The 18,008-nt window shown below is 37.8% G+C and overlaps 1 protein-coding gene across 4 annotated transcripts in view; it reads right to left on the bottom strand.

Moving 5' to 3' along the window:
- Nucleotides 1-17,803, bottom strand: part of ccdc186 (coiled-coil domain-containing protein 186) — a 65,945-nt gene extending 48,142 nt beyond the window's left edge. For all 4 annotated transcript variants that reach the window (XM_078413464.1, XM_078413465.1, XM_078413466.1 and 1 more), the window contains exons 1-4: nt 17,550-17,803; nt 16,189-16,267; nt 4,103-4,859; nt 329-455 (exon numbers count right to left, since the gene is read on the bottom strand). In XM_078413464.1, coding sequence (XP_078269590.1) covers nt 329-455; nt 4,103-4,836 — 861 coding nt within the window. In that variant the 5' untranslated portion in view covers nt 4,837-4,859; nt 16,189-16,267; nt 17,550-17,803. The remainder of the gene's footprint in view (nt 1-328; nt 456-4,102; nt 4,860-16,188; nt 16,268-17,549) is intronic.
- Between the last annotated feature and the right edge of the window lie 205 nt (nt 17,804-18,008).

The raw sequence follows: 18,008 nt of genomic DNA, 5'->3' as shown, positions 1-18,008 counted from the left end.
TATTTCCCACTTCCTTTAGTCTCAGCTCAGTTCCCACTCCAATGAAACTAACTGTGTTCACTAAAAAGTGTATTATACCTTAGGTAAGATGAAAACAAAGTGAAATAAAAGAGTGTTAGGGCAGTATAGGATTAACATCTAATCATTCAGAAACTCTGCTGGTTTGGCACCATCACGGTCCAATTTTATGCAAGATGATCAGAATTTTGTAAATGGATTTTAAAATGCATCCACATTTACAGTGATATGTACCATACCGTACCATATGTACCATTCAAAATCAGTTCTGTTTTACTATGTTTGCATTTAGTTTCCATAAGTGACTTACTAGTTTTACGGTGTTAATATGTTGCTTTTCTGTTTCAGAACGCTTCTTCAATTCATCTTTCAAGTTGTTTTTTTCTGCACAAATCTCCACAATCATTTCTTGATGCTTTCTGTTTTCTTCCATCAGTCTACGTAATAAACATAAAGGACAATAATAATAAAATGAATTTTTCAATGTAACAGCATTTTCATTTTCAAAATAGTAAAATTTTGGCTGGCGAGAACATGCTAGCTATATTTGTATTTTTACACTGGACCACTTGTACCACAGGTTAGTTAGAATCTTTTGACAAAGCTTGCAACACAACATTAAAATAAATTGTTTTGCATTTTCACTGGACTGAACATTAATCACCTGCCTTAACCATTAACAGAACCAATTACATTTAAAACAAAATTCTCTTCATCTCCAGCCTAACCTAGACTGATTGGTAGAAGCAAATGTATCTAAAGTAGAAGTACGAGTTTTTTAATCCAAACAAGCCTTGACAATGTTGACCCATTTTTCAATGCAATGAGAGTACACAGTCATCATATTTTAACTTAATTGGCAATCTGACACGCCTTTACAAAAAGTTTCATGGAACGTTTGCTGTGACGGGAAGCGGCAGGGAAGGGATGTCCAAAGTCAAAAGTAAGTCATGGGTTCTATTTCTCGTGCACTATTTTAACAGGCACAAATATCATGGGATGGGGAGCATAGAATCAAGAAACCGCAGCATCAATATGACAGTTTATTGCCTACATTTGGGACATAGTGTCAAGGCACTCATACATACTTGGAAAACAAATAATACCAATTTTATGAACTAGAAGGGGTTGGAGTGGTCATGAAAAAGAAAACAAAAAATCACATTTTTGGCAGAATAAGTGAAAATGGATGCCCCAGATATTATGTGCAAGATTTGCAAATTATTCGTTTTGAGAGCCCAGGCAACTTTATCCCTTTGTCCATGCTTCAACTTGTAGCCATTGACTATGTTTAGCAATGAAGGAACTGATAATAAGTTATGGAGAAGTTCTTGCAAGATAAACTCCAGTTTCTGATGAAGAACTGTTCATGATTACAAATGTAATTTCTCGTTACACACTGTGTTGTTATGTGGAGTTAATGAAGCTTCTGCTTAGATTCATTTTACTGTGATAGTGAACAGGATTAACATTTACTTTTTCTCGTTTTTTTTGTTCTAGTATACATATCTAAGCTACTTAATATTTTAGGCAGACAGCATCTCTGAATAGAAGGAATGGGTGACATTCCGGGAGACAGAATTTTGTGTCTAGCATTTTGGATCTATCTTCGGTGTAAATCAGCATCTGCAGTTCCTTCCCTCACACTACTCATTTTCTTTGTAATTTTAAATGTGCCAAATACGTCTAAGGAATCTCCAAATTATTAATCTACTTCTATAGCAAAAATATCACGGTAATCCCCAATAAATGAGGCTGAAACAAGATGAAATTCAACAGATGCTGCAAGTAGAGAATTAATTAAGCAGCTGCTCTTGGCATCTGCTTGCCTATAGCTAACAAACAATATACATTTAAAACATATCATTGCTTTCAGATTTTGAATGGAAATTTGCCTAAAAGACTCAAGCTCCCACTAAGCTGAGATCTTCCAGCCAAAATGTTACAGTATCAACCATCACTGGAGAACATACATTTTAGTGCAGCACTTTTCCCCCCATGAAGCCTCTTATTTTCACATTTTCTTTGAGAAATAAAACTTGTATTTCGTGAGATGCTATGGTGCAATAGCACCATATGTGCAATATGTGCTCCACTTGTGCTGGCCCAGCTGAAAAACATCACAAAGTTTGCATATAGGGCCAATAGATCGGTGGACGACGCAGTCAATCTAGGCCTGCACTTCATCCTCCAGCACCTAGACCGCAAGGAGACCTATGCCAGGATTCTGTTTGTGGACTTTAGCCCTGCTTTTAACACCATTGTGCCAGAGCTATTGCACTACAAACTCTCCCAGCTGACTGTGCCTGAAACCCTCTATCAGTGGATCATCAACTTCCTGACGGACAGGAAGCAGCATGTGAGGCTGGGAAAGTACATCTCGGACCCGCAGACCCTCAGCATAGGAGCTCCGCAAGGCTGGGTACTCTCCCCTCTCCTTTACTCTCTCTACACCAACGACTGCACCTCCACAGACTCCTCTGTCAAGCTCCCCAAGTTTGCGGATGACACCTCCCTGATTGGACTGATCCAGGATGGGGAGGAATCTGCCTACAGAGGGGAAGTGACACAGCTGGCGTCCTGGTGCCATCGCAACAACCTGGAGCTCAATGCTCTCAAGACAGTGGAACTAATTGTAGACTTTCGAAGAGAGCCCCCTCCCCTCCCCCCACTCACCATCAACAACACCATAGTCACATCTGTGAAATCATTTAAGTTCCTTGGAACCATCATCTCCAGGGACCTTAAATGGGGGGCCACCATCGACTCCACAGTCAAACAGGCCCAACAGAGGATGTACTTCCTGTGGCAACTGAAGAAACACAATCTGCCACAGGCAATGATGGTCCAATTCTATACTGCTATCATTGAGTCCGTCCTCACCTTCTCCATCATGGTCTGGTTTGGCTCAGCCACCAAGCACAACATCCGGAGGCTGCAAAGGATCGTTCGCACAGCTGAGAAGGTTGTTGGCTGCAACCTTCCCCCCATTGACGAACTGTACACTGTAAGGGCCAGGAAGCGAGCGGGCAAGATCATCTCCGACCCTTCTCACCCTGAGCACAAACTCTTCGAAGCACTTCCCTCTGGAAGGCAACTCCGGACTGTCAAAGCAGCCACAGCCAGACATAAAAACAGCTTTTTTCCACAAGTGATAGTTCTACTCAATAACCAAAGTCTGTAGTCTCTTTTTTGCTCTGGTTTATTTTCACCCACATGTTTAGACCGTAATGTTGTATCCTTATAGTTTTGATGCGGTTATGCTTTATTCGTAATTATTAACTGTATGTTTGTGTTGTCATTTGTGAGCACCAAGGCACATTCCTTGTATATGCATTCTTGGCAAATAAACGTATTCATTCACTCACTTAGTCCAAAACACTGGATTACTAACCCATTAACATGACCAAGCTGGAGACACAAGAGACTAAAGATAATGGAATATTGAACAAGAAAAAACAAACTGCTTGAGGAACAGTGGGCCAGGCAGCTTACGTGGAGGAAAATGAACAGATGAGATTTCAGATCAGTACCCTTCTTCAGTCTGTAAATTTCCCTTCACAGATGCTGCCAAGTCTGCAGAGTTCCTCTAGCAGTTTGTTTTTTTGAACATGACCACCCCTCCAATATACTCCTCATGGTTTACCTTTCAATAAATCTTTAATTATTTGTATCCAATCCCTCAATTTGGAAATATTTGTGTCCCACCACAGAATGAGTGTTAAATTTAACTGCTTTCCGAAATAATGTAGATCAGTCTGTGATCTAGGGTATGTCATTTGTCGATTAATCTGAATTGCTTTAATAATGGTTTTGGTTTGGCTTTTGAACAGTACATTTGCCTAGATATCTAATAGGCAAAGGCATGTTATGCCCACAGAAAGTGATGGTATAAGCCCAAGTATAGTATTTGGCACCAAGTTGTTGAAAAATATCTGCTCCATTAACGCTCAATATATCCATCGTTCATTTTTCCAAATGTTATTGTGACATATAATTGTTTCACGGTTTTATCTATTATTGCATATATTTCTATAGACAAATCTATCAGTTTAAAAAAAAATATCCTGTTATTGACACTCACTTTTTAATTTTCTTTTCTTGCTGAAGACATTTGTTTTGAAATGATTCATTAAATATGACCGCAGCGCTACTTTCTTTCGTAATTCCATTAGGTAAACTGGGAGTCACTGAGGATTCTGTTGAAAAATAATTATATTCTGATTCTAGCTCATCCAACAAAGCATCTTGAGAAGATTCAAGCTCCATCCTGGACATTAGATCCTTGGTTATCGTTGTATCAAAAGGACTTTCTGAATCAATTTTGCGAGAAGAATGAGGTGTACATTTGTTCCAATCAGTAGTATCTGCTTCTGATGATTTCTCTGATATAGGATGAAGTGCTTGAATATTAACAGTCCTATTAAGTTCTCCAGAGTCACTCAATTTTTCCTTATTGGCTGATGTGATTTCCGTATCACTGTTCAAAGAGATAAAAGCACATGGCTCTCCACATCCACCATGATCTGTCAAGTTATTCATATATTGTTCAACCTTTACATTCAGTTGTACCTCAGCAAATCTATCTTCATGTTTGCCATTTATATCTTCTTTTAATTTTAGTGTTTTGGTTGTTGAATAAGTCTCTGACTTAAGGCATGTGCCATTTAGCGCACCAGTATCCCCACCAGTGACATCATTAATAACCTCATCACTTTTGACAGCATCAATTATTGACGGATTTATTTTGTCATGGTCACAGCTCGACACCCGTTCATTAGCTTCTGGAGCAATTTGCTCATCAGCTTGATGTTCCATTCTCTGTCATTCAAATATTTATCCTATAACAATAAAAACAAAACAAGGATATTGAAAAGACAAGCTCATGCATGTATATGAACAGAATGTATTGAAAATGAAAGGCATTTACTCATGCAACTTCTTTTTATACAATGTAAAAAGTTCCCACAGCACAAACAGATTTCATAATAACAGCTCCATATGGTGACTTCATTCAAATACAATAATTGTGATATCTATAATTTAAATGATTCATTAGTCTGATTTCTATCATTTAAAATAGGAAGATTACAATGCTGTAATGTGCAGTCCAGATTCTAAGTAATTAAGACCACATTTGATTTACAAGGATTTCAATCAAGCAGGTGGCTTCCTGTGATCACAGGGAGACATGCAAATGCCACCTAGGTCGCTGGCACTGTGAGGCAGCAGCTCATATTGGCAGCACTACTATTTTAAAAAAACTCAGTCTGAAGGTGCATCAAAGGCCAGGCACTGTAATTTTGTTAACTTAATGTCCTCTAATGGATAACAACCTAAAACCACAGAGGACGAGAGAAAACCTAGTAACTGTGTGCCTTAGGTTACTAGACAAAATTATCATACTACACAAAATCATAGTTACGTTATCAGAAACTTTAAAGCACCTCTATAGAAAATGTAATTCATGTTCATTGCAAGTGTTTACAATATTTCAAATTCTTTATACATCCTACATTTTGCACACCAATTTCCAGCAGGAATTTAGTTCATTTCCTCACTGGGGGGGGGGGGGGGGAGGGGAGAAGGAGTGGGGGAGTGGAGGGTGCTAGACCAATGCAGGAGAGGTTTTGGGGAGTTTTAAGGGGAGTTGAGAGGAGGATGGAATGGGTGGGTGGGGGGGAAGGAGGGTTGAGGGGGATGGAGTGAGTTAGTGGGTCAGTGGGGGGGGGGGAGTGGGAGAATGCTAGACCAATGCAGGAGAGGCTTTGGGTCCACGGCTCGCTCAGGCTGCAGCGCTGGCGGCACGGGGCCAAGATGAGTGACACCTTCTCCCCTTCCCTGTTCCCACTCGCCCGCCCACGACCCCGGGGGACACTCTCCGCCCGAGTTGGAGAGGGTTGCCGGGCCCGCAGGATCGTTATTTGGGGGAGGGTTGCCCCAGCAGAGGCCCGCAGGAGAGATTTGGACCTAACAGTTCCACCACAGTGATTATTAACTTTGCAGATGACATGAAAATAGGTGGTATTGTAAATAGTGAAGATGGTTATCAAGAATTAAAGTGGGATCTTGATCAGTTGAGCAAGTGGGATGAAGAATGGGGAAAAGAGTTTAATCAGACAAATGTGAGGTGTTGCATTTTGGGAAGTCAAACCAGGGAAATCAAGGGGTACAAGTAAATAGTTCCCTGAAAGTGCTGCTGCAGGTAGATAGGGTGGTGTAGAAGGATTGTGCCTCGCTTGGCTTCATCAGTCAGAGAACTGAGTACAGAGGTCGGTATGTTACATCACAGTTGTATGAGATGTTAGCGAGGTCACACTTGGAATAATATGATCAGTTTTAGTCACACTGCAAAGATACCGTTAAGGAAAGAGTGCAGAGAAGATTTACGAGGATATTGCCAGAGTTTTCGAGAGTGGTTGGGCAGGCTAGGACTTCATACATTGGAACACAGGAGGAAGTGATCTTATAGAGGTGTATAAAAGGTAAATAGATAGAGTAAATGTACCTAGTCCTTATTGCACAGTAGCAAAATCAAGAACAAGAGGGTAAACATTTAAGGTGAGAAAATATTTAATAGACAACTATTTTTTTTGCACGTGGAACAAGCTGCAAGAGAAAATAGTTACGGCAGGTAAAATAACAATATTTAAAAGCATTTGGGCAGGAAAGGTTTACAGGGTTATCGGCCAAACGCAGGGAAACAGGACTAACATGGTTGGCATGAGTGAGTTGGGACTGAATTATTTGTTTTCATATTGTATGACTGTAGGACTCCCAGCATTGGTCTTTTTTTATTTCACATTTACTAGGCTTTATAGTTATGTTTGATTATTCAATTTTACTTCATAACTTTACTTAAAAACTTCAGAAAATGCAGCTAAAATAATCTGTTGATTAACTTAATTTGAGAGCAGGAGTGGAGTGGACAGTTTTGTGCAAATTGATTCCCAATTGAACATGCATATTATAGAATGGTTTTTTAAATGACATTGATTGGTGGGAATCAAGTATTTCAGGCAGTTCCAAATTTAATTTATGTACTCGTGATTGTCATTATCTCTGTCAAAGTCCTCAATGCATTTTCAACTATTATCATCCTGAATCCATAACTAGAGGCAAATCATTACTCATGTGCACCAATTTAATCTAAGATATTTCCTCCACGATGGTAATGTTAGGTTATTGTCTCCAAAGCAAAAGGTTATACGTTTAAGTTCAAGCCTATTCCAACAACTTGGCTGAAAAATCTAGGCAAATACTACAATGTGCTATTGAAGGAATGCTGCACAATCCAGACGTAGTTTTTGATTAAAAATAGAATTGACCTAGTTATACAACATAATAATTCTAATTATGAAAAAAATGGACTGGGAGCACATTCAATGTAGATAAATGTCCCCAAGTGCATTGGTGATATATAAATAGGACAAAAATAGATATTAAGCCATTATTTAGTGAATTAAAGGTCAGGAGTTTGATTGCCGTGTCACCAGGGTTTACGGTTCCATTAGAGACGAGTCGACTGTCTTCTTTTACATAGTAAAAATAACCAATTATCTATTACCTGTCTATTATTATCTATTATTCATCTATGAAGCATTTCATTATCTTTGAGGGAAAGAAAAGCTTTACTAAACAGATGTTTCAGAAGTTGATTACCATCTAAGTTTATAGAAGAAAGATGGATTAGGTGGCCTATGGCAAGTCATGATAGAAATGATAGACCTGGTGGGAAGTGTTCAGCTAAAGTTCTCCAGTGGATTTAGGTACCCCAGGAGAGGGTCACACAAGAAACCATGAACAACAAAGAAACAAGTAATTAGCCCCTGTGGGAGTAAAACATTAAAATTTTGTCCAAAAAGAATTGGAGGAACTCAGCCGGCCAGGCAGCATCTGGACAGGGAATTGGACAGAGGACTTCACAGGTAAGGACCCTTTTTGTTGCCCAACCTAATGAGTTCCTCCAGCACGTTGTTTTATCCTCAAGATTCCAGCATTTGCAGTATCTGGTATTAACATTTAATCAATATGGGCCAGAGCTGATTGTACTGAATTCTATAATCTGAGTCTGGATTTTTAAAATATATATACAAATGTTATCTTGAGTGTTAAATGCTTTATTGCTTTCCAGGCTTTAGGATTCGCATTGCAGTAAATACAAGTTCTGGAATGAGACTGTTTGCAGCATAACACTAAATGTAGAAATGCAAGCTTTTAAAAAAAACAAGCCTTAAATGTTAGACCTTAAAAATTTAACCACAAGGTGTGGCTTGAAACTTCATACTACAATTCTAAAAAGATCTTGAAGTAGATGAAATTACTAACGGAGGGTGTGAAACAAGACAGGAAACGATTGAGAAATAATTTAAATTATAACATTCTCTGCAACACAATGGCAAAGGTGCTTAAAAACTAAATGAAAGAAATAATATTTAGAATTGATTTCTTTTATTTAATTTTTAAAATAGTCAAATATATTGTAGAAAGTTCTGTGAAAAATACAGTCTGTTATACCATGCAAGTTAAAAATCTCCCAAACCACTTGAGAACCACACCTGTTACTTAACAAGAGCCGTTTGTCTGCCACAGTACACATGTATAAAAGGCGCTTGCAAAAAGCTTGCATAGAACGCTTTGTTTACAGGTGTCAGGGCACAGTGAATGCACAAAGTATTGACTGGTGAGTTTACTCTTCTTTCAAAGCAATTGTTACCCAATATTCCTTCACTTAATTTTTTCAAGAAACCAATTGCCATGTTAGCTGTTCTATTTATTCTGCTATTAAGAACAAGAAGGAATTCAAAAGACCTACAGAAATTATGTATAAACAAATTTGGGTAAGGGACAACAGAGATGCAAGGCAATCAAATCTATTCACAAATACCAATGTGCAATGCAAGTAATTGCATTTCAATAAAGTATTTCAGCAGCTGAAATCATAGGAGAAACTAACCATTTTTACAGATGCTAATACTATATTGTTAGATGACAGTTCCTTTGTAAGGTACTACAACAGTTATACAATTTGGAAGCATCAATTCCTTTCAACTAAGTTATGAGAAAATCACAATAGCATTGATGGGTTCTTGATGGTTGGCATGGACATGATGGGCCGAAACACCTGTTTTTGTGCTGTGTTACTCAATGAGATTAATTGAGCACATCACTAGTGTGCAAAGTCCTTTCTAGGAACTTGGTAGCACAATAATTTTAAAAATAGATATTTTGAAATATCTGTTCTACATCGTGAATCCTTTATTATATGTGGATATAGCTGGATTGACTGGTAACAGATGCCAGCAATATCAATCACCGGTTTAAACAAGAAACACTACAAAAGTAATTAAAGCAAACTTTAAATAGAAAAAACCCCCAAATAAAGTGATGTTAATGTTTTTTGCTCCACTTTGGCCAATTCATAAATCTCAATAACGAAATGGCTGGATATCAATGTGGTGACACTGCTGATGAATAATCTCGACAGCTATGCTAATTATCGGGATACTGAATTCAAAATCTCGACCACCTTGGTGAAATTTATACTTCAGTAATATAAAGCGATCTGTAATTAAGAAATAAATTAGCTCACGTGATGATGCCTATAAAACTACAAGATCTGGTTCACTCATATCATTTTAGGGATGTCTGCTGTTCTTATTCAACCTGGATTAACTAAAACCCAAGATCTATCACCATGTGGTTGAATCTTAGCTGACCTCCAAATTTTTGTTTTCTGTCAACATTCTCAGTTTAAGCATAGCAAAGGTAAGTCCTTCCAAAGACGCCCACATTCTGTAAAAGAACATCAAAAACCCTGACTCATTCTGCATGCCCAGACTCAATCACTGTCGATTCTTATCAATAACAAATCACCCTGCATCATCCTGGCAATCTGTACACTCCCCCAAAATGTAATTTACTCCTTCAAAAATCTCAATAGCCACTTTACATTACAGTCAACCTCAGGGGCATCTCTTCTTCAGCATGATATTCACTAGTTATACCCCATCCCTCTACTTCTACAATAGCATAATGCCAAAACGTATCCATAAATAATGAGAGTTGAGAAAAATATAATAATGACTAATAAACACGTATTTTCTGTTTTGCCAAATAATACTATTTGTTGCAAGCCAACCAGATGCAATGAAACACGATTCTCAAGATTATGCTCAAAATAATCTATAAATCCAATATTAACAATAATTAAAGAATGAAAACTGAAATTTAAAAAAAAAATGATGGCATAATCAGATTGCTGCCAAGTATTTTTCTAGCATTTTCTATTTTTAGAGTAAGATGTTTGGAGGTGTCGGAGCATCTTGGACAATATAGCTCACCATGACACACTGGTCAACCTGAGGAGCGCCTTTTGTAAGAGACTGGTCCCACCGAGATGCAGCATAGAACTCCACAGGAGATCCTTTGGAGATCCTCACACGTCCCCAATCCCGGATTTTCCACTCTACACTTTAAATTCATGTTTCATGTACCTTGTTATGTTTTATGACTCAGTGATAACAAATTAAATCCCTTATTTTAGCAAAAGTGCAAACATTATAACATAATTTAAAGATGATGCTGTCAAATAATATAATAGCAGGAAACTTAGAAAAGTGGATGTCTGCTTGCATGATAAATATGTGTATCTGTTTTACCTTTCACCAACTAATTTAGCCCTGTGATAATGCTGACATTACAACCTAGGTTAGTAATTGACAAATTAAACTTGTGACATTCAAAAGCATTAATTGTTTACAGAGCCTAAACCATTTTGCTTTGACATTTGATGGCACTACTATGGACGAATCCATCAATATCCTGTAGTGCACCACAAATTTAACTAAACCAATCACACAAAAACTAAAGCTGCAGGTCAAAAAACAAGGGATCCTACAGAAATTCAGTCAGCTCCCAATTTCCCAAAATCTTTTTGCCATCTGCAAGACCCAAATCAGGAATGTGGTGGAAAACAATCAGCACCAGCCTCCACAAATATTACTTCAACAATACCAAAGTAGCTGACACAAAGCATCTCACTTGATTAGGATCCCAAACATCAACTCAAACACTCACCCTCCCTATTGTAAGCTAAAAAGAAGCTGCTGGAGGAACTCAGTGGTTCAGGCAGCATCTGTGGAGGGAAGTGGACAGACAACATTTCAGATCAAGATCCTTCCTCTGGATTTGACACTATCATCATAGAAGCAATATTCCCATCTAAAAGACACATTGCTGTAAGATTATTTAACCTTAAGAACACCTCCCCCTCACCAAACCAATAACCTTTACCACCAAGAAGGACATGGGTAACAGGTACACAGGTGCATATACTTCCTGGTCCTCTTCCAATATACACAGCAGCATTCAACCATAATCACTTGTTTAAAAACCTGGAGCTCCGAAATGACTGCCTGGTGAATCATGGAACTACCACATACATTGCAGAAAAAACAGAACAATCGGAATTTTATTCACTCTAACGACACCTTGGATGAGTAATTACAAACGGCCTTTTCAGGGAGCCCGCTCTCTGTAAATCATGTCTTATCATGTTTATCAATAAAATAAATCTTCGTACATCTAAAATATAGGTTTGAAAATATTTAGAAATATTTTAAGTGTATTTATAGATCAGAAATGGTTGAGCATTTTACTTCTGAAATCTAGTTTTATATAAGTGAATGGATAAATGGGGAAATTCTTGATTCCCGTTTAATTTCTCTTTTTACTCCCAACTATTTGACTGTGCCTTGGGGGGTTAATGTTTGCCTATCATCCGAAAACACAGTTTCAAGGAAGGATTAGAACAGAGTAATTTTGCAGAGTGAATATTTTGTGAGGATTGAAAACTCTATAAATTAGAAACAATAGATATGATTTTTTACCTTCAAATTATAAAATCATTGTTTTTGCCCTTCTGAAGATAGCTTTGTGTATTTTTCGTTTCCACTGCAGATGACTTCCCAGTCAGCTCCACATGGGACTAAATAGCAAATTTGTTTTGCTCTTGCAGCAGCACATATTTACTTTTTTGACATTATGCCATGGGATTCACTGGCTGCTTCACTGTAAAATGGAATCATGTGAAAGAAAATATAAATTGGGAAGACTGCTGATTTACCCCACAAATCTTAACTGAAGCAAAAGCATTTTATCCATCCATTCTCTCAAGAGGATTATACTGTCTACAAAATAACTCTTGGTGACTCTTAAGGATGAATTTCTATACTTATTTTGAATAGCCAGTATAATTTAAATTTAAAAAGTAAACTGAATATATTTACTCAGTGGTATCATTCATTTCTAACGATTATTCAAACCAGACTTCAGAAATTAAACAAATGCTGAACTTTCTAGATATACTAATAGGAAAACTGTTAGGAAAAAAAAGGCAATTGACACAAGAAATAAATCATTTTCAAAATCATCTGATTCATATTTTAATATTAGAGCCTGGGAATAAATTGGCTGCTTCTGAGCCATAAATATATTTCACAAATTAATACAAACAAAATTAAATTTACATTTAAGTCAGTAAAATAAATCATGGGTTGCAAATCATTGCTACTATTACAATTAAGAATTGGCTGGAAACCATGGGATTCAGAAAGCTTTTATAGTTCATCAACCCTATTTCTTGACTACAATTTTAAATTTCTTGACTGCTTGAACTGTGGGATTCAGAAACTTTAAGGATCATGGATCATTTCATACTTGGCAAACAGTATCACAAATTAATTATAAAGCAAAATTATATGTTTAAAACAAAACAAAAATCAGACTGGCGGAGTAGAATACAAAATGGAATATTATGTTTACAGCAGTGTTAAAACAATATTGATTGATTGAGTGCAAATCCATCAGAGCGTTGACAATTATTACTTACTGTTGGGTTCTGCCAGTAATTGCATGTGAAAGGGAAATGCTACCACACATTTATTATTTGAAAACAAAACAGTCCATTTTTTTCCATAACTGCATCATAGTACTGCTGCAACATTCAATTTTTAGTCGTGAGAAAGGGCTAATATTCCTGTTAGTAAAACTTTAATGATTGGGTCAATAAAGTAACAGTGAAACACACTTCATGTGTATACTTGAATAAGTATAGACAAAACTTTGATATCCCTCACTACAAGCAAAATGTAATACTTAATCAACATATACACCTTGTTGAAAATATATATTGAGAGTGGAAAAGTAGTGATAGTAATTGAATATTCAATGTCACTGCAAGAGTTTCCCAAAGCCATGCAGATTTAATGGCTTCTAATTCTGAAGACGTTAAAATGTGTCACTAATAATCTATGTACGTCTATCCAATTTCATTAAAATTGAATTGATCCTGATTTCTTATGTCAGATTTTTTTATCACTGTGAAATTGTGATGAAGCAAAATGACATAATTTAAAGACTACCAGGCTCTTTCAGTTGAATCTCATGACCACCACAGAATAAATTTAGTATTTTAAAAAACACTTGTTCTTGGATGAGAAAAACATTTAAAATAACATGATTATCTCAAGCACATTCTGTGCACAACACCAAGTTTTGATGGAGGTAGTGTCATACAATAGTGTTTACTTTTATAATTCATCGACCAAATACATTGTGACTAGCTTCATGACTAAAACTAATCAATTCAGTGTTTCCAACACTCAAAGTAAAGGTTTTTCAGAGTGGCAAGCTCAGCAAGACCGTTCTAAGCTCACGCCCCTGAAGCCAAGTATAATGGATTTTCTAATGACAGAACAGCAACCTTATACAAAGTTTCAAAAATCCCAGACTTTGTTGCAAGTTCAACACACTATTTGAAAACAAACTAGCCTTTTTTTAAATGCATCATGGGTGGGGGGGGGGGGAGGGAAAGAGGAATTGCTGACGTTTTAGGTTAACACCCTGTATCAGGATTGAGAGGGAAAATAGCCAGAACAAAGAGAAGAGAGGGAGAGATGAAAGGCAGAAGGAACCAGATTGGGGAAGGGATCTGATGGCTGAAACATGTGGGTAGAAGGTGAATGGAACCGGGAAGGGCAAGTGGGATGAAAATGGATGATGGGCAAAGGAATATAACAGGATAATCAGAGGTGGATCGGATGAAGAGATAAAGAGACAGAGATAGAGATAGAGGAACACAGGAGGGGTACGGGTAACCCAAAATTAGAAAATTCAATGTTCATGCCATTGGAGTGCAGACCTGGGCCTTATCCTGGCAGTGGAGAAGGATGAGGACAGACAGGTTTGTGTGTGTATGGGACGAGAAATGGAAATAACATGCAACCAGGAGCTCGGGACGGTGCTCTGTAAACTAGTTGCCTAGTCCGCACTTAGACTCAACCCACCTAACCCTCCCTGACCCCTGGCACTTTCACCCGGCCCCGTCAACTGATCCCTGCCCTCACCCCTTCCACTTTACATTGATATCTTCCCTCTCCACTCTCAGTCCTGATACTGGGTCTCAACATCAAATGTCAACAATTCTTCCCCCCACCCCCCTTCACAGATGTTGCTCCACGCACTTTCCTCCAGCAGTTAGTACTTTGCTCTAGATTCCAGTAGCTACAATGTCCTGAACAATGTTTATTATTCTTTTTTTTTTAATGTAAAAGAACATTTAGCCACCATTTTTGTTACATATTTTTCCATTGGTTAACACGTTATTTCATTAGTTAACAATAGCACATAAATGGTTATCATTGATTTACAAACTTAAAATAAATATCCCTTAATCAACATGACCAAAACAGGTCAAATGGTTATTTATTTTTAATTCCGCTTTGGGAACATGTTGTTTTATCAAATGGTTTACTATAGTGGCTGCAAAATGCTTAGGACATCCTGATCTCATGTTCTCTTGCCTTACCTTCAACTTTAAAAAACACATTAAAATAAGGTTTAAATAGGCATAGACATAAAACAAAACCTGCTTGGCTATTTCAACAAAAATTATTGACAGTGCAGCCAGTGCATTCATCACTTTGCACTGTGTTCTCTGGAGATACCCTTAACCACCATGTTTTGATCAGTTTGGCAAGACATCCAGCAGCCTAGTGCTAGTTTCTTTTTCTCTATTTATAGTACTATCATGAAAATGTGCTACACTTAGCAATGTGATTGTAATGTACAGACTTATTGTGGAATGTGAAGACAGTGGAAAGTAGGAAAACATACTGTAGTAATCCAAACACTTTGGGGTCAAAGAAAATATTGTGTGAAAATGTTTCAAATCTTCAGTGCCAGATCACTTCAACAATTTGTATTATCAGGGAAATTATCCATTAGGACTTGAACAGTGGCTTTCAAACTTCTACCAGATTTCCCTGCAGGCAGCGGATGAGAGAACTGATGTAGTATTCAATGAAACAAATGAGAATTTATCTTCACATTTTCCCAGTGTGCTGATATCACAGAATGTGTGATACTTGTAATACAAAAAACAAGCATCATTAATGAACGAAAGATACCTCATTAATGGGTTGAAATACTTAAGATCATAGAAGAAGGTACATATAGTTTATCTTATGCTGTTCTATTAGACAAAGATATGATCACGAATCAAGTTATTGGCTAATTACGTCAAGCCTAAAGGCAAGGAAGCATATATTGCCAAAAAGCTTTAAAATTCATATATCAAAAATGCCACCTACTTCACAAGATGCTGCATTTGTCATATATGTCTTAAACTCCATACATTCTGTGTCTCAAAAAAATTATTCTGATAAAACTAAAATCCAGAAACAATTGCAATCAGCTTTTAATTAATTTATCTATCCAACAGATGAACCTATATCATATGCAAAGCCAAGATATTATTCTAATACACCCCTGAAAATATCAGTGCATTGAGAAAACAATTACAAGTCAACTGCATTACTGCATTACGGCTTTGCAGATACTGAAATCTTGAGCATAAAACAAGTGCTGGAGAAACTCAGTGGGTCAGGCAGCATCTGTGGAGCCAAATGGGCAGAAGACATTTCGGGTTGGGACCCTTCTTCAGACTGAAAGAATGGGGTTTTCTCAGAGAAAATGAGATGTATCACACTTTACAGTAATGCAACCTCAGGTCATCTGTACATGCATCAAGAAATGTCAGTTGAAAAAGAATAAATTTTGTGTTCATTTCTTTATTTTTTCACATAAATTGCTAATTTTATTTCATACCTCAAATTTTTAGGTAGTGATTTGTGAATTCTGTAAGGGCGAATTTCCAGAATCCAAACGGCCATTACGCAGGGATCACCTGTATTCCAAAAACAAGCATCTCAACAATTCATAAAGCAGCAGTAAAATCAGACTATTTGAACTCCATACCAATATTTTGTTACATTCCAACATTTGATTTCCTCTGTTCATTTTCATTGTAGGAATTCATAACTTACAGTCACATATTTACCACTCACACTATTCTACTTTTATTCAAGCAACACCACTGTTCCCTAGATTTTATTAGAATTTCCAATTTTAAGCTCAATTCCTAACTACATTCCTTTTCTGTATTTTATCAGTCTGTGGGATCAACTAAATTATCACACTAAACGCTGGTGCAGATAAACTTATTTAGCCCTTCCATTGAAAGTAGAAATGCTGAGATGATGATATAAAAACAGAAAATTATGATAAAAAATCAACAAGCCAGGCAGCAGGTGCAGAAGGAGAACAGTTAACATTCTAACTCTTTTGTATGTTGTTATACCTGTCCTCATTTAAGTTTCAAGCTCCATTCCACTCTAATAGCGAAAAAATATACAGCTTGTTTCTCAGTCACTGATGCTCCGTTAAAACAAAGCAATACATCTTTTTGAATATGGTTAGGTATATTACAGTTAAATAAAAAATCTAGGTTTGTTGAACTTTGAAATATTGCGATGGAAAAACGGAATATTGGTAAGATATATGTCATTATAATCAAACACTGTTTATTGCAGTTAAAACGCTTTGTAGCTTGACTAGCGAAAGCACCATTACCATTGGATTCGATTAGAACAGAACATAGTATGTCGTTTATGGTTTTTGCCATTCAGAACTGTACTTCTTATTAAATATCACACATGGTGCCGAGCTCTCTTTTTCTAAAGATAACCTATATTTGATTGGTATCTACGATGCAGCATCATGTGTAAAATATTTTTGTTACAACGTCTACTGTAGCTTTCAGCCCGGTTAACATAATGCGAAACTACATTGGAATAACAATAGGTTTTGATGTGATGAAATTAATGGAGTCAAGGATCGCATCATAACATCTGCATCGTGCATAGTTGGAATTCCAATAGATCATGTCATTAAACAAAAGAATGGCGCGTAAATAAATATTAAAACCACATATAGAATACACAACGGGAGCGATCAACTGGTCAAGGAGAAAGCCAGGAGAGTGGTAGGAACGGGGTGCAATCCATGGCCTTGCATCCTGTTCAGTTGGGAGAGGAAAGTGGGTTGGGTGGATACGGGGTAGTGCTGGGGTGTGGATTGGAAGATGATCAGAGGAGAGAAAATACCGACAAACACTCAACCAGACTCACCTCATCCAGCCCAGCCCGGCCCCGTCCCCAGTCCCAGTCCCAGTCCCGCTCCTCCTCAGGGTTGCACCATCTCCCAGTCCTGGATAAGATCGCCGCAACTTCTGTTTAAATATCAGCGGTGCTAGCGCCGAATCGCGCACGAAAATCGCTCGTTGTGGTGACAAAAATCAAAAAGCTGTAGTTTCAGCCTGTGCTGTGCCAATCAATGCGACAACCCCGGCCCTCCAGACCGTCGCTCCGTCACTGCCGCAACTCCGGACTCTTGACACGACAACAAATATGGCGCTAGCGCCCTGACAGCCTCCTCCCCCCGTCCCCCCGCCCCCCCGCCGGGTCCCACCAATCACATCGTCATCACGCTGCCTGCCAACATGACCAGCAATGCCAACACACCCTCCCAGTGACGTCACCACACCCCAATGCAAACCAATCAGCCGCCCGGCAATCTACTGTAATAGT

Source organism: Rhinoraja longicauda, chromosome 16, assembly GCF_053455715.1.
Source record: "Rhinoraja longicauda isolate Sanriku21f chromosome 16, sRhiLon1.1, whole genome shotgun sequence".
NCBI classification, from domain to species: domain Eukaryota; kingdom Metazoa; phylum Chordata; class Chondrichthyes; order Rajiformes; family Arhynchobatidae; genus Rhinoraja; species Rhinoraja longicauda.
Note: the sequence above shows the minus strand (reverse complement) of the source record. Positions and strands in the feature narration are given on the sequence as shown.